The sequence below is a fragment of the Cucurbita pepo genome, chromosome LG01 (genome assembly GCF_002806865.2).
Source record: "Cucurbita pepo subsp. pepo cultivar mu-cu-16 chromosome LG01, ASM280686v2, whole genome shotgun sequence".
Taxonomy (NCBI): domain Eukaryota; kingdom Viridiplantae; phylum Streptophyta; class Magnoliopsida; order Cucurbitales; family Cucurbitaceae; genus Cucurbita; species Cucurbita pepo.
In genome coordinates, this window is record NC_036638.1 from 768,016 (window position 1) to 789,581 (window position 21,566).

At 36.1% G+C, this 21,566-nt stretch overlaps 4 protein-coding genes across 4 annotated transcripts; 2 read left to right on the forward strand and 2 right to left on the reverse strand.

Annotated features, from left to right (window-relative positions):
• Window positions 1-305: 305 nt before the first annotated feature.
• LOC111782155 (phosphoinositide phospholipase C 2-like) lies at window positions 306-4,232 on the reverse strand. The gene is made up of 9 exons (XM_023662966.1): window positions 3,848-4,232; window positions 3,336-3,532; window positions 3,118-3,253; window positions 2,797-3,048; window positions 2,475-2,713; window positions 1,823-1,940; window positions 1,279-1,431; window positions 1,053-1,139; window positions 306-928 (listed from the first exon to the last, which is right to left on the reverse strand). Exons 1-9 carry the CDS (start codon window positions 4,163-4,165, stop codon window positions 635-637), a joined length of 1,794 nt encoding a protein of 597 aa, XP_023518734.1. The 5' UTR covers window positions 4,166-4,232; the 3' UTR covers window positions 306-634.
• Window positions 4,233-5,151: 919 nt separating this feature from the next.
• LOC111782165 (GDSL esterase/lipase CPRD49-like) lies at window positions 5,152-9,693 on the reverse strand. The gene is made up of 6 exons (XM_023662978.1): window positions 9,328-9,693; window positions 8,201-8,278; window positions 6,163-6,303; window positions 5,990-6,066; window positions 5,751-5,900; window positions 5,152-5,663 (listed from the first exon to the last, which is right to left on the reverse strand). The coding sequence occupies exons 1-6, from the start codon at window positions 9,436-9,438 to the stop codon at window positions 5,450-5,452; spliced, it is 771 nt and encodes a 256-aa protein (XP_023518746.1). The 5' UTR covers window positions 9,439-9,693; the 3' UTR covers window positions 5,152-5,449.
• A 4,211-nt stretch (window positions 9,694-13,904) lies between these two features.
• LOC111782172 lies at window positions 13,905-15,834 on the forward strand. The gene is made up of 4 exons (XM_023662991.1): window positions 13,905-14,395; window positions 14,497-14,780; window positions 15,325-15,457; window positions 15,627-15,834. The coding sequence occupies exons 1-3, from the start codon at window positions 14,134-14,136 to the stop codon at window positions 15,388-15,390; spliced, it is 612 nt and encodes a 203-aa protein (XP_023518759.1). The 5' UTR covers window positions 13,905-14,133; the 3' UTR covers window positions 15,391-15,457; window positions 15,627-15,834.
• A 335-nt stretch (window positions 15,835-16,169) lies between these two features.
• LOC111782181 (nuclear pore complex protein NUP88-like) lies at window positions 16,170-21,529 on the forward strand. The gene is made up of 9 exons (XM_023663003.1): window positions 16,170-16,537; window positions 16,671-16,825; window positions 17,006-17,128; window positions 18,262-18,406; window positions 18,914-18,975; window positions 19,288-19,501; window positions 19,690-20,628; window positions 20,755-21,004; window positions 21,261-21,529. Exons 1-9 carry the CDS (start codon window positions 16,253-16,255, stop codon window positions 21,527-21,529), a joined length of 2,442 nt encoding a protein of 813 aa, XP_023518771.1. The 5' UTR covers window positions 16,170-16,252.
• Window positions 21,530-21,566: the final 37 nt, after the last annotated feature.

A 21,566-nucleotide genomic window follows, 5' to 3' on the forward strand; every position in this document is an offset into this window, starting at 1 on the left:
ATGGGAGTCAACATTTTTGAAAATTTTGGCACCTCGAGGCCGCTCTAGCGTTAAATTGGTCATTCCCTTGTAACAACAATGGACGTCCCATATGATATGATATGATTAAACAACCTTTGGAGATCGTAGCACAGCGAGGATAAAATGGTTGTTATGACATTTGAATGCTGATTGGTGGAAAGCCCAGCTACCTTATCCAAAAATGATATTTTTGTAAATAAAGTTGAGCAATAACACACCTGTCACAAATAACGTCCAAGAAACCTTTTCTAATAATCAACAATTCATCAACACATGTGTGGGGCAACAGAGAAACTTTTGCAGTGCACTTAAAGAAAGTAGAGACACATGTTGAAACAGCCAATTAACAAAAAGAACAAATACTTGATTGAACAGTGAGAGGAATTGTCATGGACTAGCTTCTCTACATAAGGAATTACAGCCTCTTCTTCCATATCAAAACAACTACTACAGCAATACATATGATATGATTGATACTCGGCCAGCCAATGGATCCTCACAAAAAGAAAACTAAACACCAATACCAATAAAATAGAATCAAGGAGAGGAGCAAGAAAAGCTTACTAATTTGAAGCTGTACATTCTTTTGATGTTGTAGAACTTGCCTTCATTGTTAAACGAATTCAAATCCCATCAGAAGCTTGACTGATTTGTACTTCTCTCCCTTGACGTTGCGGAGCGGAATTGCTCGAATCCCTTTTCTTAGTTCCGCAACAGGCAGGCATGTCTGGCCTCCAAAATCGTCCTTCTCTGACATGTCGTACTCATGAACTTCGATTCGAAGCAAAGCGAGTTCTGGGACGGATAGTGGAAACTCAAATTCCTCATTCCAAGCAGGCACCCAGTTATCCTCTAATGTTTTCGTCTTTTTCATTACAGTATCAGCTGGAACTCCTGCAATTCCCACCTGCATACATAATCGAACAATCCCAGTGCAAAAAGAACAGGTTTTAGCAATTTTTCTTTTATTGAAACAACCTAAAGGTTTTAGCTATATTCAATTAGAATATTGCAAAACTTCATTGACATACCCTCGTATAAAAGTCTGGTGGGGAGTAAGCATCAAAGTGTGTGTGATGGAAATCATAATACCATCCTTCTCCCATGTACACAGTCACCTTCTCAACAGAAATATAATCAAAACTATCAGTACAGTCAAGTACAATAAGCGAAGTTACATTTACACTTGACCAGTGGCTACAGGAATCTGAAGCACAGTCAAATAAGAGGGACGAAAAATAGTTGCGGAGACCTTACTTTCAAAGTTGTTTTCACAGGCAACCTAACTTTTGGATCAAAGATCTGATCATCTGAACCAGGCTTCAGCATAAAATCTGGTTTTTTTACATAACCACACCCGCCATTAGCTCTGAACATCCCATGCATCAACCATAGTGACCTACCATAACCCTGTGATAATTCACACATAATCCTATTTTCAGTGATTGAAAAATTGGAGAAACAAATTATGACCAATAAAAAGAAACAAAATGCTTGACTGAGAAAATTGGGTCATTGGAGAAGTTTAATTAGAGAAAAATGATATTCAACCCCATTTCTAGTCAGCAGCCAAAGTTTAGGAAGGGGATTCTAAGTTTCATTTGATAGTATCCAATTAACTGGTTAACAATAAGTACAGATATTAGATAATCTTTCATCTCAAACTGCTAGGGGTCAGACATCCTTATTCCTAACAAACAAAAAAAAAAGAAAAATGGGAAAGAATGAATAAAAGAAATTTGGTATGGAAACGATTTATATCTAGATTTCTGATTCAGTATAAGGCAGAAGACGAAAGGACCTGCATGTTGAGCGCAACCATTTGAGCACCATGAATCCATCCAATCATTGGGTTATAATTGGATGAGTCAACTCTGATCCCCTTTGGATAGACTCTCAAAATGTTCTGCTGAGTAAACCTACGGCAAGTAAGAAGAGAAAACTTGCTATAATTAACAAAATTTTCCTAGAATAAACAACCTAAGATAAACAACATATGAACTATGTGAAGAGATAAACACCGTAACAATGTTACTTCAATAGGAAAAAGGAAAAGAAAGAAACTTCTCTTTTCTAATGTTTGTAAATCACAGTAAATACCAAACTCCTCTACCTCCCACGGTTCTCTGCCTAAACAGGTGTACAGATAACAAAAACTGCACCATCCTTATCCCTAACTATTCATCCATTAATTACACAATCACTGAACTTTAGGGCGTTTAGACTCCAACAATTTCCGTATCTCAATCAATGAAAAGAACGACTTTATGCACACCGACTCTGACTTTTTAATAAACACAGAAACACTTCAAAAGAATTTGGACCTCCTAAATGTAAGCCCATTGAAATGTATGTTTACATAGCCCATTTAGATATCTGCTTGTCAGAGATCATTAACTAGACGCTAAATACTACGAATGTTTTTTTGTTGAAAACATAGATTTTGTTCATACCTCACAATTTGTTTTCCATGAGTAAGCACTGCCTTTCCCAGTTGCTGCTCACTCAAGCTCAGGCGTCTAACTTTCTCGGGATCCACTTCGAGGCATGCATCAATTCCACCTTTAGGCTTTCCCGCATGAATAGCAATCAAATTTTTATATTCAGGTGCAATATTCTGTGTAGAGTCTGTAGACTTGGGATCTCCATCCTCAGGATCTTCCTCTTCGTTACTATCTTCTTCCAAATCTGGCTGTGATGTAGAAACCAAGCATTAGGCCAAAACCAGTTTAAAAAATCACAAGGATAACGAAATTCATGGGCACCATCACAGACCTTGTAGTCAGTTACAATGCCACCTTTCAAGCTGGACACTTCTCTTCCCCATGCTGATGTATCTTTATCATTAGAAGAAGTCTTTTCCTTCTGTGGCTCACCCTCTTTAGGAACATCTTTGGTCTTAAGGTACTTCTTAGGTGGTTTAGTTGATATAATAATTCTTTTCTTCAGTGATTCGGGAGAAGGAAATTGCTTTAAGCATTCAGAGCCAGGAGTGAACAGAATGTCTCCAAATGTTTTTGTTACCATCTAGAACAGTTCAGAAAATTATTATAAGATCAACAGGGGAGGGGCAACAGAAACCAAACCAGTGCGCACCTCTGCCACTTTAGCCTGAAGATGAGGCGGAAGATGGTCTTCCAATGTTATTACAACTGGATATTCAGATGTAACAAAGGCATGCTCCTTAATAGATTTCAAACATTTAATGAGCTCCACAGGGGTAGTAAGGGTCCTGGAAAGCAATCTTCCAATTAGGATTTACTAGTGGAATAACAAAAGGTGCCCATTACCGTAACAAAAGAAACAAATCACACCTGCCATGAAGAACATCTATATTATCCTTTGACGAATTCGGCCATAGATCCAATTCAATTACTCTAACTCCTCTCTGCAGGGCTTGTATGATGGGCACATCACTGCAGTCACTGCTGAGCTGATTCCCAGTCAAGTACGAATTGTGACCGGTATATATGTAATAATGCGATAAAGGAGCAGACATATCATGGTGCACCTGAAAAACAGAATATATCCCATTCCATGTTCAGTGGTAATGCCGAACTTATCCTCGTACAACTTACAAAGTAACAAGATGCTTTACCCCAAGAAATGCTGAAAACAAAAATTATATTTGATAAACAAACACACACCGACACAGGGAAAGGGACAGCAAAACAAGGAGACCCAAGATCCTTTTCAATACAAGCAAGAACACAAAGTGGATTCATCAAATAATTAAATTCCACATCACATGACAGTAACACCCGTCATCCACCGCCAAAAATTGAGCCAAAAACACATAAAGAAACTAAAATCGAATGAAAATTACCCCAAGAGACTCGAGCGGAGGGTTAAGATCGCTGAAGAGGTACTTGAAAAAGGCTTCAAGATTGAGGACTTTCCGATGGAAGATGTTCAAGTGCTTGAGCTCACTAGTACAACGCTCAATGATATTCTGAGCATCATCTCTAGTGGTTTCGACCTCCTTCTGAACGTCGATCAAGAATCTCTGGAAATGATCAGGGTTCATGATTCCATTCTCGGAGTACTGGTCAAAGAGAATCTTGATCTCGTCAGGAGCCTCGCCGGCGGTCATCTTGAACCGCCGGCGGAAGCAGAAACACACTCTGTAGGTCTGCTTGGACATGGAAGAGAAGAATTGGAAATGGAAAGAGAGAGAGAGAGAGAGAGAGAGAGAAATGGAGGTTTAGAGAGATAGAGAAAATGCAGAAGAAGAAGAAGAAGAAGAAGAAGAAAACGGAAAGGGGCGAAGTGGAAGACAATAAAAGCGAGGGAGATGCGTTTTTAAGAGAGTAATAGAGGAGAAGGGTGGGGCCCACCTTTTCCCCCCTTCCCTTCCACCAGTAACCTCTTTTATTTTCCACCATTTCGTTGACCTTTTATTATTATTTTCTTTTTTCTTTTTTTTCTTTTTTTTAATTATGTTTATTTAATTTTTTATTTTTCTTTTATTTAAATCACAAACACTAATTAATTCCATGATAATCATTCATCAAAATATATTAGAAAATAAATATATTGAATTACCATTTTGACCCTTGACTTTAAATATTAAAAAAATATTTACACGTCTTTCATGTTGTCTCATATTCATCTATTTTATTTGGTAATAATTAAATATACTAAAAGTTAAATTAAATTAACAAATTTGTATCAAAAATGCATTTAATAGTACTAATTTACATCCTCAGTTGGAATATTCTCTCATTTTTTGCTTTGGATTCAAGAAAAATAAAAGAAAGGAAAGTCTTAAAATTTGATAATAAATGCAACAAAAATTAATATTCCGAAACAAATCTGAGAAAAATGTCGTAATTTCAAAAGTCAAAATTATTCTTGTTTTATTTATAAAGTAAACGAGAAGAAAATAATTCAAACTTCTGACATTAAATATTTTTATTTAAGAATATTTACGTTCTCACGAAAATAATATTCTTAAACAATACTTTCAAAAAAAAATATTGACTTGGAAGATTCTCGATGTTTTCTATAACTTTCACTCGACATTAAAAACAAATTAGTCTCGAGATTTTCTTATGATCGTTGTTTTCAATGGGAGGTTTATACTTAAATTAAAAAGGAGTCTCCAACATATTGATATAATCGTTGGAATTTTTTTTGGATTATAATGTCATAGTCGGCAAATAAATTTCATATAATGGAGAGCTAATATGCGTAAAAATAGGTTTCTAACAAGTTTATGAAGATCTTATTCCTAATTTCTGGTTTCACATAGATCAAAATTTTCTGCTGCTTGTTATTGCAACAATGAAAGATTTAAGTACTGCACACTTCAAAATTCCTTCGTTCTTCAATGGAGTTCTTGCATGCCTGCCATTGCTGAGCTGAGCAAGTGATTTCTGTAAGACAGCTGCAATGGGCGGCAATGAAATGGATGTTGATGACAAAACTAGTCCCACATAGTGTCTCGGTGAATGACCCAATCGGACCCGTTGAGGGTTTTCGTGCCATCGGCTGTAACGAGATCGTAAGGCGAGTCTTCTGCAAATTCTGTCGGAAGGGACTTCCAGAATAGAGATGGCTTCCATTCAGCTTCCTTGAGGATTTTCATAACCTCTTCCACTACTACTTTGCTTCCTTCAGCTGACAAATGAATCCCATCTCTGATAAATGGGGAAATATAAAGTAAATAATTTCTCAATCAGAATGAAGACAGATAAATTGCAATCTATCTTCGAATACGAACTTACGTGAAGCAAACGTTCATCCAATCGTCTCGTTGCTGGATGGCAGTAAAAAGATCAACCACTTTTATATCCATTTCTTGGCACAGTTTTATACAAGCTTGAGAATATGCTTTGCACAATTCATTTGTTCTCACCAGTTCACTCAGAAACTTGCTGCTCAATCATAATCAAAACTGAACCATCTTAGAATAAGAACATAAAGTAAGTAAACAAACGTCGGAGAAAAATGCATTTTTGGGCACCTGTGAGATTCACGAACTTTGGTTTCGTTCACAGGCGGGCAGGTTAGAAAGATAAGGCGTGTTTCATCTGAAAGGCTCTGGTTTTTGAGGATTTACATTAGAATATGCATCAACAATAGTTAACATAAGAAAATAGTGGGCTGATGTTAATATCAAGCTTGTATTTGTAATACCTGGATATGAGTAGCAATTTTTCTCATGTTATCGACGTATTCAGGAAGTGGTACATGAGGGCCAAGGCCCGAAGCATGGGGACCCATTGAATCATTACCACCAAAATAAACTATTACCAAAGAAGGCTGTACAGCAGCATCCTGAGATTATAAATAAATAAATGATATAGCAACAACAGTAAGAGCAAGGTCTTATACTTGAACTATTGTATGATCGTTCCTCACTAATTGATCTTAATTTCCTCAGCCTTCCACGAACTGTTTAAACTTTTGGATTGATTGGCGATTTAATACTACCGTCTCAGGATTACATAGACCAACCTCATACCAAGATAATTCAAATTCCATAATAAAAATTGAAAAGGAGGAAGGAAGAAGGTATGTTTCCTATTTACTTTTTACAAACAAATCAAGAAGAAGTTATATTCAAAGCGAAAACGACCCTTTCCTTTATTTACAACCTCAGTCTCACTGCCAGAGCTCGTTCACCTCTACAACTCGGTCTCAGAATTCCATTGCCTCGAAAGGAAGCCAACGCTAATTTCCATGTTTAGAGTGGAACACTAGAAAGAATGAAAACCACCCTCCACTGTGCGCACAAGCCGAAGGCGTAGTGGCATTTCCTTCGGTTACTGCATTTATAACTATCCTCATGCAGTTAGTGAACTGAGGGCGTCAGGGCTAGGGGAAAATGCAGGCCCTCAAATTGTCCTTGAGTTTGTACTCTCTTTGTTGATAAATGATATCAAGTTCAATCACTGTCAACGCTTTTCTTGATATGGGTAATTGTGCATGATTAATATGGGAGGGATAGAAATCTTGTACAATCTTATACACAAAGTATGAACCCCCACAAAGCCATCTACATGGAGTATCAATCCTACCAATTTTCTTACAACTATATGTGGTTTCAAACCATTCTCCCGTGAGATTAAAGTGTGTGTAAGTTGTCCAAATATTCATTTTTGAACAAGAAGCTGCCCCTTATATTTATGGTATCGACAATAAAGATAAAAGAAAAGAAAAGTTGGAATGCAATCAAAAGTAACATTAAAAGAAATCCAAATTGTGACAGCCCAATCCCACCGCTAGCAAGTATTGTCCTCTTTCCAACCGATATGGGATCTCACAATCCAACCCCCTTGGGGGCCCAACGTCCTCGCTGGCACACCACCCAATGTCTGGCTCTGATACTATTTGTAACAGCCCAAGCCCACCGCTAGCAGATATTGTCCTCTTTGGACTTCCCTTCCGAGCTTCCCTCCAATGTTTTAAAAACGTCTGTGAGGGAGAGGTTTCCACACCCTTATAAACAATGTTTCGTTCCTTTTTCCAACCAATATGGGATCTCACAAGAATTCCTTTCATTCTCTATCCCCTTTTCTCGGGTGTCCTTTGGAAAAAGAGAGCAAGGAAGATAGAGACCATTTCTTCAGTTTTATGGATAAGCCATATTTCTTCTGTTCTATGGGAGCTTTTGATGGAGAGAAAGGAATCTTCCAAAATAAAGGAATGAATTTTGACTTCTCTTGGGATGTAATCCCTTTACACTTTAGTTGGAGTCTCTTATCTCTTTATACTTCATTTACATCATTCCAATCAGATGAAAGAATTTTATTGTCCACTTATCATACAACTATACAATAACTTAAAAAACCCAAATAATTAAGATAAGTTATGACAGATACCATTCTATTGTTCTCTGATCCCTAAAATGATTAAGAATTATAGAACTCATTATTCAAAATCTATCATATAAATAATAAATCCATATATTATGCACATGGTATCAAACTATATTTATTGTATTATAACTCTATATGTGCCAATGGTGTAATCATAATTCATATAATACAGACACAATAAGATAACAAACTCAATTATTCTACATATTTTAGTACTATATAGATCGTAAGCACAATTTTTAGTAATTTTTACCGGAGGAAAAATAGTCAAACAGTCATATAATTCTAGCATTCTTAAGGATATCGCGAGTATAAACAGACACCGACAAATTCCGAAGCATTTAACACAATACCTTTGGAAAAATCTGATCAAGAACCTGTATGGCACGCCGAGAGTTCCAACTTAAGTACCCTCGGAGAAGAATATCAGCCTGAAGGGAAGGAGGCTCAAGATAAAATTGTCACAAAGCATACAATAATGCAGGTACAGAACTCAAAATCACAAACAGAGTAGCAACAATTTGATTTCAGTCTGGAAGCCTACAAGACAGAAAGCCTTTAGCACTACCATCAATTTCATGTTCATTCCCCATGTTAGATCATCCCACTTCTCTTTCCGGAGGCTAAGGATCATCCCACTTCTCTTTCCGGAGGCTAAGGATCATCCCACTTCTCTTTCCGGAGGCTAAGGATTTCTACCCATTCAAGGGGAATGCAATAGCCCAAGCCCACCGTTTGTAGATATTGTCCGCTTTGGCTCGTTACATATCGTCGTCAGCCTCACGGTTTTAAAATGTGTCTACTAGAGAAAGGTTTTCATACCCATGTAAGGAATGTTTCGTTCCCCTCTCCAGCCGGATGGTGTGCCAGAGAGGACGCTGAGTCCCAAAAGGTGTGGAAAGGGGAACAAAACATTATAAGGGTGTGGAAGCCTCACCCTAGTACGTAACGGGCCAAAGCGAACAATATCGGCTAGGATATCAGAGCCAGACACCGGGCGGTGTGCTAGCTAGGATGCTGGCACCCAACGCTCGAAAACATCTATTAGTCTCTAAGCTTGCACGCCATTCAACTACTTTCATGCGACAACAGTATGATTCTACTCCATTTAGTTGCCAAAATAAAGTGAGATATTAAATCTTAGGTAGGTGAGAATCATGGCTCGAACACATTCAACTAGGTAAAATAATAATGATGATGATGATGATAAAATAGAGCACAAATTCTATTTTCAGGCTTCACAGGAGAAGCATCAAAATCCAAACGTAACAAAAGGGCTTCCATGTACAATCTCCCTTCATATCAAGCATTCAACAGATCACAGAGCAACAAAAGCAAAAAGAACAAATCAAATTCAACAGAGTCATCAAACTGGTGGTGGATTTCCCTTGTGGGCATTCTAAAAGTAGCACAAGAGCCTAAACATTCCAACAAAGCAAAACCAAAAGAAAAAATAGAGAGAAAAAGAAAGAAGGGTTACTTTGCGGGCATAAACATCGGCGAGAGTAGCACCCCAACCGCCATTGGAGAAGCTGAACTGAGTAATGGAAGATCCAAAAAGAACAAACTGAGGTCTGGAAGGTCCTACCATGTCGGTTGTCACTCAATCGAACGGAAACATCCAAAAAGAGGAAAGGAAAAAGAAGAAACAGAGGAGGAAACGCCGATTCTACTCCCTCTTACCCGGAGAAAGTTAAGGCGACGACTACGAGAGAGAGAGAAGACGGATCAAATTGAAAATGAAATTTGAAAATGGGTTGCAGCTGCTCCACAACATTCATTTCACACATTTTATAAACCGCTCATCTTGTTGCGCTCCGCCATATCTTACCTCCCACCGATTTCACTTTTTTTAATCTTTCCATAAAANAAAAAAAAAAAAAAAAAAAAAAAAAAAAAAAAAAAAAAAAAGTTGTTATTTTAGTTGAACACCTCTCACAATTTAGATCTCAAAATATTAGTGTATAACTTCAACAAGTTACATTAAAATTAGCTAGTCATTATGATGTGACATAAGAGAATAAATCAACTACTACATTATATTTAATTAACCTAGTACTAGTTTGATTAACAAATTAACCTAGTACGGCTCGACCCGTTACACAAACTCATTCATTCGATATAAATACATTATTTGTTCATCTAACCAAACAAAACACAATTTTCTACCTAACAACCTAAGCTAGTAGATATTGTATGTTTTGATATATTACATATAATAAGAAGAGATTTCCACACCTTGAATGTTTTGTTCTCTTCTCTCATCGATGTGGGGTTTCGCAATCCACTTATGGGAGTCAACGTCCTCGTTGACACACCATTTGTTGTCTAGTTCTGATATCATTTGTAACAGTCTAAGTCTATCCTAATAGATATTGTAACACATGTCTACTGAATCGATATAAGATAATGATTCTTTTATGGTAGAAAGTGATCGAGATGTTTGGGGCAAGTTTCATGTAGGGGTGGAAAAAAAAGCAGACATAGTTAGAAGCAAATATGGATGGGTCAAGGGTTTGACATGTCTTAAAACCACCATACGTATCTAAAATCAACCAACTTATCATTAAATGAGGAGTCCTTATTTCCATTTGAAAATAAATATATATAATTTTGGTAGGGATTCGAACCTCTTACACACAATCAAGTAGAAGATTTCACAGCCCAATGGAGCAGCAAAGGATGGGGCTTTATAATTGGTACAACTTGGGCTCATTTTGTATTCAACTACCCATATATAACCCCATCTTTAGAAGTCTTGTATTCAATCAAAACCCTAATTATGAAATATATAAATACTCGAGATAAGATCGATAAGTTTCGTTCCGTCTATCAATTCTATATGAATAGGAGAAAATAATTACGAAAGTTCTTCGTTTCGGACAGACAATGTAGCATATTTGATCAAGTTGTATGTCATTGTCGATCAGAGCTTAGGATTTATTTGAACCCTATTATTAAAAAGAAAAACCCTCGAATTTTAAAAAACACAGAAAGTGTATTCTAGAAATTAAGCAAAGGAAAAAAGAAAAAAAAAACTTACAAATGAAGATACACGTAAAGATGTGAAGGGAAAAGGAGGGTGAATCTTTTATGCGTGTGGTATGCGTGTGTGGGCCACATCATACAGTCACGTGTCTTCTGAGCTGAGGTATGCTTGGGGTTCGTGTTGTCAAGCCAAAGCCACGTGGATGTTTTTGTTCTTATAACGTCATGGGTGATTACATTTCCACGTGCCACGTGACTATTGTATCGTCATGACACGTGGCGTTTTGTACAAGGGAAGCCATATCCAAATTATCTATTTTAGGGTCATTTTATTTATTATTGTTGTTGTTATTTTAGCAAAAAAGAAAAAAAAAAAAAAGTCAAAATATTAATAAATATATGATAATATAATAATATTGTTGTCAAATGGGGGCTATTATCGTTTCTTGCGTTCTTCATTGACTGCTCTAATTTGTCAACCCCCACCAAATATTTATCACCTTAATTCCTCGTTTTTCTTTTCCATTTTTTGCTCAATTTTAAAACACAAACATAGAGATTTGTCCATAAAACTTGGAATTAAAATATTCATCCAAATATCAATCCGAGCCGAGTTTAGTACAAAAGAAACAAAGCTTCAAGTGTTCGATAACTCGTTCTATTATACATTTTAGACTAAATTAATAAAAATGTCGGTAAATTTTATACGTTGTCTCAAAATAAAAACTTCAAAAACAGCTTTTAACTCGTTTAAAAACTTCAATAATGTCGTTAGGTCAGTATATGAACGAAATTGTTAGTACCACGTTTTAAATATATCCATAAACTTTCAAAAATAAAACTCTTTAAATATTTATAAAAAATAAAAAATAAATATTAAAACCCGAGAGTAATAATTTTTTAATTTTTTTTTTCATAAAAGTTTATTATCGTTACTTTTAAAATTTTATGAGTATTTGTTAGTACGTGTAAATGTATTTTATAACTTTTAGAAATTGTGAAAGGTATTAATAATTTTTTAAAAAAATTAAGGTATTTTTATTTTATTAAAAGTTGAAAATTACTTATAAATATTTAACTATCCAAATTTAAAAAAAATATATTTATGGGTATTTTTTATTAATTTAGCCGACATTAAATAAAGAATTAAAGAATGATAAAATAATATATTTTTATTTACAGAAACTTATATTTCTAAAAATCCATCTAAATTTTAAAAAAAAAAATCAAATTAGTATCTATATTATGGTAAAATAGCTGATAGACAATTTGGTTTCCTTATTTATTGATTGATTAATCAATTGTCAATTATAATTAAATGTTACTTTAGTTAGGGGAAGATTAGTGGACTATCCCATCTTAGGTTTGGATTTATTAAATGACCTAACCCTAGAATTTGAAATTTGATCAAATTTATCATGTGGTGATTCGATAATCGATATACAACAAACTTAAACGTGTCTCATAGTGTCTAAAGTAGGTTCTGAAGTCGAAGTTTTCCCACAAATTAATTTTAAACCTTTATGTAACTTCATAATTTCAATTTTATCTAAAAATTCATTAAGAGTAGTTGGTCAGGTTTTTTCGATCTGTATTTATAGTAAATACTTAGAGACATGTTTTAAAACTATAATATCAGTTGTTAATTTTGACTCATACAGAGATAATCATCTACGTGTCGGAGTGGAACATCCATTTTTGACTTTATTTGATCATTATTTGGTATAACAAGAAAAAAATGTTTTTTTCCTTTGAAATTCTAAAATTAAAAAAAAAAATAAAAAAATTGTGGGTTTTGATTATCTTGTTACGTACACAATCTTAATTCCACAAGCTTTATGACACACGCAATGATCTAACTTATTAAAAGATATATATAGATATATTTAATTTCATAAAATCTAATTTTTTTAATAAAAAATTTAAATCTTTTCTGAATTTATTTTTATAATATTGATGCTGATGATGGAAATTTGTTTAATTTAATAAAAATAATAATAAAACGTGTTAGCATTCCTTGTGACGATACTAATTTTTTATTCGAGAAGAAATTAGCTAATTATTCACTTTAAAAAAAAAGACTCATAATTTATTTATTTTTAATGAATTAATTTAAAATAATTGAACGAGTAATTAATTTTTTTATTTTTTATTAATTGATATTAAAAATGGTTAAATTTGTGAAATATTTCGAGACTAAGATCTCCATATATTTTTTTAATTTCATGTAAATGGATTGGTTAAGATAAGAATAAACGGATCTTAATACCAAATCCAACCACTCTTTTAATCTAACAAATTTCAGTAAATTAATATATAGTTTAATTAATTTAAAAAATTGTATTATTTTAAACGAAGACGTTAAAGAATATATTGAAGTAGGTGTTAAATTTAAATTAAATTATGATTAATCCAGTCAGAAAAAAGGAATTAAAATATTGATTAAGATGTGATTTAAATATTAAAATTATATTACACTCCAAATAATTACAATTCTCAATCACAAAAATTGATCCACGTGATCACATGGCTTAAAATCAAGATTTATGATTCTCTTAAAAAGAGTAAATAATATATATAAAATCATTCCATTTAAATTATTAATGTAATAAAATAGAGTGATAATTAAAAGAGCAACGGTCGTATTATTACACTCCTCAAGCCACTGTTAACACGTTTTTAGGTTTTCACACGCTTATAAAGGTGGTAAGATTTCACAATTCATCCCCTCGTGGACCCAGTTTCCATAAGGTTATCCTCTCTAATTGATGTGAGATATCATAATTTACTCCCTTTGAGATCGAGCGTTCTCGCTGACACTTATTATTTCTCTAATTGATATCGGACCTCTCAAATCTATCTCCTTCGAGCTCTATCGTCCTTGTTGACATACTGCCTCTTGTCCATCCCTTTCAGGACGGAGGATATTGTTCTCTTTGAGTTTTTCTCTTCAAGTTTTTCCTGAAGATGGAGTAAAATGTGAGGGTAACCTATCTAGGTATTGCCGTTAAGACGGGGAATTGGGCGCAACACGCAGAAAATAAAAGGAGTTCCCTTTGGACTGTGTAATGTTGAAGGTATTTGCGATGCCCACAATTTGAGTCAACAACTTCCCCCCCTCTCTCTCTTTAGTCCTCTTCTTTGACGAGCTTAAAAATGTCCGACTCCCCATTTTCCTTCACCCACCTTCGTTCTACATACCCACCACCACAGCACCAAGAACAGGGCAAGCCAGAGCTCTAAAGAAACAGAGCAAAACCCCCCCAAGAACAGAGCAGAAGCAATCCAATTCGGACAAATGGGTTTCTTAAAGGAAGAGAAATCGAAGCGTTTATGGAGAGGAATCAAGACCCTTTTCTTCTTAATCACCATGTTGATTTCCCTTCTCCTTTTCTCTGCCCCTGTTCTTCTCGTTATTGCCGATGCCCTTCTCTCTGCTTCTCTTTACCCTTACTCTTTTTCCCTCAACTCCCTCCCTTCCCATCTCAAAAACTACGATTTTCGATCCTCCCTTATCGATATCCCCCTGATTTCATTCGCCAGATCCGCCATAATTATTTGTAAGTTCTAATTAAGACACACCCATGTGGGTGGAATTGAGTTTGTTTGTTCGTTTGTTTCTGGGATTGGGTTTTGATTCAATTCCTCTGTTTGGGTGTAGGTGTTTATAGCTTTTGCGATGGACCCAGGCTCTCACGAGGGCCGTATTTGGGGATCACGACGTTTTGTTCTGTGATTTCTTTGGTTTATGTTTCGTTGAAGGCTTCGTTTGTGTTTGATGGTGGCTTGTCGGATATCCGTCGAGGAGGAGGGTATGCGAGAGGCATGGAAGTGGCTTTGTTTATGTGCTCTTTGGCTTTGGCTGTTGGACATGTCGCTGTGGCGTATAGAACGAGTTGCAGAGAGAGGAGGAAGCTTCTGGTTTACAAGATTGATATCGAAGCGGTAAGTGTTCGATGTTTTGCCTCTGAGAAACATTGCTTCCAAATTCTTTTGAACTAATCTTTATTTATGACTATGTCAATGAATTATTGATATAAACTAATCTTTATTTATTCCATTATGATATTCTCTCCATGATTGATAATCTTTTTAATAAGAGAATTGATATGGGTTGGCAATTATATTCAATCGTAGTTGTCATAGAGCTGTAATAGCATCAAGCTCTTGATCATATGCCATGTGCTTCTGAGGCCACCTTTTGGCATATCATAAGCTGAGCTTCCAAGGACTTGGGAGAACGTTATCCTTCCTAATTATTGTCGACCAACTTCTTCTAGATTACATAGAAAAGACTCTGAGAGATTGATTATTGTTAGAACAATGGACCTCCGTTGTCTTGTTTGGACTCTAGCTCCTACGAGTTTTTATACCAAAAGAGTTGTCTTTATATGCCTAGATCGTTACTACTTTTAACTGATTTCGGCTCTCATCACCGACGCGATGTTACTCTATCACAAACTAACTTTTTTCCTTGTTTTTGTCTCAGGTTTCGGCTTGCAATAGTGGTTTTCCTAGGTACCAAAAGATTCTTCAAGAGGAAAGAGTGAAGTAAAAACACCATCTCAGGAGATCAAAGCTTGTTTCCATCTAACTTGTTTCACCCCAGTCTTCAGATTCAGGTGAGGTTATGAAAAATTTCTACACATTTTCTTTAACATCCGCCAACAAAAACATTACAAAATTGAGTTATGTTAAACACGTTGAGAATAGAGAAAGTGCACACAAGTTTTTCATTCTCGAAGCAATCTTATTTGGGATCTGATTTCAACCTGTTTTTTTGTGATACAGATTTTTAGGTAATGACTTGAAATCAGTGGTTTTGGAGATTCTGGAGGTGCAAAGCTTACTAACATCTTAATGTTGTCCGTAAATTTGTTTTTGTGATATAGAAACATACGATAAATTTACCTCATATTTAAGCATCAAGTTTATGTGATGTAAAATGTATAGTTTGGATCCGAACAAATAAAATGGTAAAGAACCTTTTGTGATCTTATTATGATGGTTCGTTCAGCTTCAATCTCCCTCTCGATTCTTTTGCCGACATACAATTTTCATGAAATTAAAGATGTTTGTTTGTATTGTTATATAATTAAATAGTCGCACGTAAATAACATCTAAAAGCAAATTAGACGGGGAGAAAACAATATCAGCTCAAAAATAAAATAAAAATTTAATGATAATTTTAATTTATTTATAATTAATTGATTTTAATTATATGTCTATTAAATTTTTTTTTTAAAAAAAGAATTATGTTTCTAATATTTTGGAATTTAAAAAATGTAAATTTTCAAAATTTAATGACTAATTTAAAAAATGTATCAAAGCTAAGTTAATGCGCCTCTAACTTCGACAAGAACTTCGGCTTCTCCATTCGAGAGCAAGATCGGCGATAACACGGTTCCAGAACGACGATGAGGTATAATGTGGACCTGAACGAAGCTGATTCTGAACCCCGTCGATCTCTAACCCCAAAACTGGACGTCGATTGGGTTCCTCTCAAGACCCACCCCGTTTTCACCGCCGCCACTGCCGTCGACTATGACGATTCTGTTTCTCCGCCTCTCAGAAGCCTTCTGGTCTCGGACGGCGCCTCTCGTCTCTACTTTTGGGACTCCACTAAACTTTGCTTGCACCGGATTTCCATCCGCCTCGGAGAACCTGAACCCACCTCCGTCCTCGCCGCTTCTCCTTCTAAAGTCGGTTCACTTCCCTCGTTTCTCTTTCTGAAGCAGATTTTAGAGAGCAAATCCCTTTGTTCTGAACTGTTCTATGTTATGTTTTCCCCCATTTTTTCTAGTCATTCTTCATAATCTCAGTTGCTTTGAACAGGTGTTGCAACCAGATGTGCCACTCGACTTCGTGGTGCATAAGATTTCCATCAATAAGAATGGATCGGCAATAGCCCTTGTGGGTCCAGGCGGGTTGTGGATAATGTACCTCTATGGTCACAGTTCGACCAGAGATAGTAGCACTGTCATCTGTAGGTGAGGAGGAGGCACTGCCTTAGTTAATGCTTTAAGTTTTTTCTTATATGTTGTTGTTTGCTTATGTTAAGCTTCAAAGATTCATACGTCTTGTTCTTATGTTTCCCATTTTATGTAAAAGGATGTCATAACACGTTTTCCACCAAGTTCTTTCTTAAAGAATCTGTCAATTGCTTACAGGACTGTTAGAGTTGGTCCACAAATCTACAATGGTGACCACGATGTCATACGCACGCTTCAAGTTTCTTGGCACCCATATAGTAACTTCCATCTTGGAGTCCTTTCATCTGATTCTGTTTTCAGGTACTAAATTTCCTGAATAAAGACATTTTATGCATATTTCATGAAGGAAATGCTTATATCTACTGCAATTTCATTTTGAATACTTAGTTAGACATTTTATGGGCCTTACAAGTGAACTTGAGTATAATCATCGAGGCTTAGGGGTAGGTTTTCAACATATTGTAGCTTTTTAAAGGTTTGGAGTCATGCTTTGCTGCTTGAGTTCTTGTTGTTATTCCTGTCAAATATTTCAATATGTGGCTTCAACCAATGTCCTTATAATGTCATGTTTAATGCCAAAGACCCAAATATAACTGCATGGGCTAAATTTTGATCAGGTCTTTGGTGAGACTCAATTTTTTTATGAACGGATCAGTAAACAAAGGGAGATTTGAGAACCCCCGAACCCTCCAAGACACTCAAAGCACGAGTCTTTCCATCGATACCAAAAATATACCTCCTCTCTTTGCTGAAGGTTCCCTTAAAACCCAAGAAAAACTCACCTCACAACTCTCCTCTCAACTAAAATTATTCTTTGGGCTCCACAAAACTACGAAGGCATGTACCTGTCCCCTACTCATTACATAGCTCTCCCCTTCCTGCTTTCTTACGTTTATAGAAATTGGTAATTTGGGGTCTGTCAATCTTTTTAAGACCAACTTAAACTCATATTCATGTTGCTTTGTGGGCTAGGTTTCAACTTACACATCCGTATGGGGAATGGTTCATTTTTCAGTTAGTTTTATTTCAGAGTTATTGATGGTTTCTCTTTGCTCTTTCTCTTGCATTGACAAAATCTTGTTACTACTAGTCTACTGGGAATGGAGAGTAGAATTTTTGTTCGTTATTCACCTTTTCCGGTTGTGGCTTAAGAACAGTTCACTGATCACCTGTCCTGAATGGACTCCCTTTTTCTCGTTCAAGATTGCATTCAGAAAACTATATGTAGCTTGTTGCAAATAATTAAGTATAAGATTCCTCTTTGTAGAGATGGTGCTGATATTTCAAAATATGAAGTTTGTCTATGTTTGCTCCAACGTGCGTGGTTGATTAACCATAAAAATCAAATTCCTTCTAAATGTTGCCATTGCAACTTAGTTTTTCCTGAACATCTGATCTGGGGTGGCTTATTGTTCAACTCCTTTTCCTTTCAGGCTTTTCAATTTGTCTGCAGATGGTGTGCAACCAGAGCAAGAATATTATCTACAGCCAGTGGAACCTGGTCAATCTAAAAATGCCTCGTCAATCTGCCCTGTTGATTTTTCATTTGGGGGAGATCACTTGTGGGATAAGTTCAGTGTAAGAACATTCATTGGAAATTTGTCATCTCAAATTTGGATAATTTAATATTTTTTCTTTGTAATGATGAAAACTTATCTCATTGGCTTTCCGTTTTATCTTGCCCAGATATTTACTTTGAGCATTCTAAATTTTTTATGATTAATTTGATGTTGTGTCAACACATAAATCAAAAGTTCAACCTGTTCTTATGACTTTTTTTGCAATCTCCTCTACTAACTTTCTATGTTCTGTCCATTTGGTGCTCCACTATGCCTTTAGAATCGGTAATCTCAAGCCAGATTAAATTTTTATATCTTGCTATGCATTAAAATGTATACATTCAGGATATTTCAGTAAACTTCTCAATATGTAGGATCTTAAATCTGATGTTAGTTCTACTTCTCAATGCATGAAAAACTGTTGCTTTCTTCATTATACCATGGCGAGTGGCTAAGATTCATCCCTTAAACAGTTTAAGGACCAACATTACAATTTAAAAAATCCACTCACGCACTATACCTGCAGGTGTTCGTTTTATTCAGCGATGGTTCAATTTACATCCTCTGCCCTGTTGTTCCATTTAGAAGGTACTCAATTTCTCACATCTATCCTTTAAATGACTATTGGATATCAAGAACATTCAATTACAATTACTGAAGACAGACACTTATTTGTCTCTCGTTCTTCACATACTTAGTTGTGTAAAACATGTCAAGATGATATTCAGAGGGGATGCTTTCCCCCATCTTCTATCATGAAATCATAAATGATGAGTCAAGTTTCCACTTTTGAACTACAAGAAAATCTTGTGTCTGACTAGTGCCTTATGGTTTCTAAGTCGATTAATGGATAGAACTATATATATTACTATCTCTAAGTCGGTGCTTTGTCCTTGACAGCACTTACAAGTGCGAATCTATATTGGAGATTTATAATGATGCTCAGTCCTTTGGGTTAAAATCAGCCAATCCAACAGCTGTCAGTAATTCCAGTCTTGCAATCTCTTGGTTGGAAGAAACTTTTCCAAACTTAGTTCAAGCAACAGATGGAGGAGATATGACTGTGATAGTAGCCCATCCTTGTGCTTTATTTGATGCGTCACTTGCATTGCAGGTATGAGACATTTTCAGTGGATGCATTTGGTGGTTGGCAGTGTCCCTAGATTATATATATCTATATATCTATATGTGTGTGTGTGTTATTATCAAATTTTTAGTGGTATGGCATGTGCATGGGTTGTAGTATACTCTTAGTTCTGGGTTTAGTGGAATCCTTAATCTTCATATGACATGGTCTTCCAGGGGCCTTTGAGGAGAGCATGTAATAATGGAAATGAAGGAGATATATCAATTAAAGGTGCAGAATGTGAAGGTCGTGCAGTAAGTTTACTATATAAGCTAATCAGCAAAGACTCAGTTCTTGTGACAGCGTGGAGTGGTGGGCAACTGCAGATAGACGCCCTTGCGGATGAAATTCAACCTGTCTGGAATCTTGGTAGTCCCCCACGTGTACATGTTGATCCGAACGACAATATTCTTGGACATGCTATGATATGTGAACTGATCACCGGGAAGCTCTCCGAGGTGAAGCTTGATCAACCACTTGATTACACAGTTTGGTTGGGGCTCCCTCCCCCTTTGCTGAGACTGGCTATTGTAGATCTGGCCCTTCCAAAGAAGATGGAGAGATGTTCTCTGATAATGATGTTTGTCGATAAACTTATGGATGAAAGAATTTATGCTCTTCATAATGGAGGTATAGACTCAATTATATTGCATTTTCTCCCATTCACAAGTCAAAGCAGAGGACAGGACCAGACTATGAAAACTCCCTCTGTTCATCCTGTTCTGAATACCTGCCAGGGAGACACTTCCAACCCATTTCCGCTTTGTGGTTTTGCCTCATTATCTGATTCATTTGGATATTCTTGGATTGTGGGAGTCACCATTTCTCAGGAATGTATTGTTCTAGAAATGAAGACTTGGAACCTTCAAGTCCCAGTTCAGTTTAGCAATTTCCTAAATGAGGGGAAATTAGCTGCCACAGCGACAGGAGAGAAGAACGAAAGTGAAAGATCCGAAATTATAAGCAAAAATCTTCTCAGCGGACCTAAGGTGGTTCTCCTTCCTCAATCCTCATCAAATATGCGTTCTGTGACTGCTGATTCGATCGAAGGTCGGTCCATGCTTCATCAGTATTTCAAGCTCTTCCATGAAAATTATGTGGAGTATGCACACACGGTAATTGCAAATTTACTGCAGAACTATGAAGTGTTTTGTCAACTTCTTCAGATAATTTTAGATAGTTCAGCGCTGTGTGTGTAATATCTAAATTTCCCCTTCCTTCTTACCTTCTACCTCCTGTAGGTATACTATGAGCTCAAGCAGCATGGGCCCGAGTTGAAGAGGTTAATTGACGATCAGCAAGCTCGTTTAAGAGAGGCACAACAAAAGCTCTTAAAAGTAGGAGGGAAACAGGAACTATTGGAGGACAGGATAGAACGTGCAATCAAACTGCACAATGTTCTGGAAGAACGGATATATCGGTTGAAGAACTTGCCAGGAGCTCACAAAAGGCCATTGTCCAAAGCAGAAAGAGAGTTCAAATCGACACTTGGTAATAAATTCTCAGCCACGATACTTGAATCTGTTTGCTTGCTTATGACTTATTAAAATCAATTTCATTTGATATTTGAAAGGGTGAGAAGTGTTTGGTTACTTAGTTAAGCATGTATAGAAGAAATGGGTTTAAATGCATTATGAACTTCGAACTTTTAGATTTGCCCATTTCTTGAAAATGAAGAGAAACCCAAATATAGAGTTGAGTTCATAAATTTCATATTATAACAAGATAATACTTTGTTGCCATCCAGACCACTTTACAGGTGTGGAGGTGGATGCTTTGCATACTTCAATCGATACGCTAACTGCAAGACTAAGGAGGTACACCAATTCTTCAAAGAACAACAATCTAGTAAACCAACAGCACAAAATTCACAGGAGAAACACCTGTGTTCAAGGCTCTCAGATCTCCCAACTCAAATCGTCGCTTGAGAAACTCTCCCTTCTCAATGCCGAGAATGCCAAAAAGGTTAAACTAGTTGAATCTACAATCAAAAGCAAGGAAGCGAACCGATGCTGATATCTTCTCTGTGTTTGAGTATTTGAGTATGTGCAAT

Excerpts from the sequence above, each read along its gene's own strand:
- LOC111782172 (XM_023662991.1), top strand. The coding sequence starts at position 14,134 with ATGGGTTTCTTAAAGGAAGAGAAATCGAAGCGTTTATGGAGAGGAATC. Across the intron at positions 14,396-14,496 it reads CAGATCCGCCATAATTATTT|GTGTTTATAGCTTTTGCGAT; the intron begins GTAAGTTCTAAT and ends GTTTGGGTGTAG. Across the intron at positions 14,781-15,324 it reads ACAAGATTGATATCGAAGCG|GTTTCGGCTTGCAATAGTGG; the intron begins GTAAGTGTTCGA and ends TTTTTGTCTCAG.
- LOC111782165 (XM_023662978.1), bottom strand. The coding sequence starts at position 9,438 with ATGGTAGGACCTTCCAGACCTCAGTTTGTTCTTTTTGGATCTTCCATT. Across the intron at positions 8,279-9,327 it reads CCGATGTTTATGCCCGCAAA|GCTGATATTCTTCTCCGAGG; the intron begins GTAACCCTTCTT and ends CCTTCCCTTCAG. Across the intron at positions 6,067-6,162 it reads AAATTGCTACTCATATCCAG|AGCCTTTCAGATGAAACACG; the intron begins GTATTACAAATA and ends CTCAAAAACCAG.
- LOC111782155 (XM_023662966.1), bottom strand. The coding sequence starts at position 4,165 with ATGTCCAAGCAGACCTACAGAGTGTGTTTCTGCTTCCGCCGGCGGTTC. Across the intron at positions 3,254-3,335 it reads ATAGATGTTCTTCATGGCAG|GACCCTTACTACCCCTGTGG; the intron begins GTGTGATTTGTT and ends ATTGCTTTCCAG. Across the intron at positions 3,049-3,117 it reads TTCAGGCTAAAGTGGCAGAG|ATGGTAACAAAAACATTTGG; the intron begins GTGCGCACTGGT and ends GAACTGTTCTAG.
- LOC111782181 (XM_023663003.1), top strand. The coding sequence starts at position 16,253 with ATGAGGTATAATGTGGACCTGAACGAAGCTGATTCTGAACCCCGTCGA. Across the intron at positions 17,129-18,261 it reads TCATCTGATTCTGTTTTCAG|GCTTTTCAATTTGTCTGCAG; the intron begins GTACTAAATTTC and ends TTTTCCTTTCAG. Across the intron at positions 21,005-21,260 it reads AGAGTTCAAATCGACACTTG|ACCACTTTACAGGTGTGGAG; the intron begins GTAATAAATTCT and ends GTTGCCATCCAG.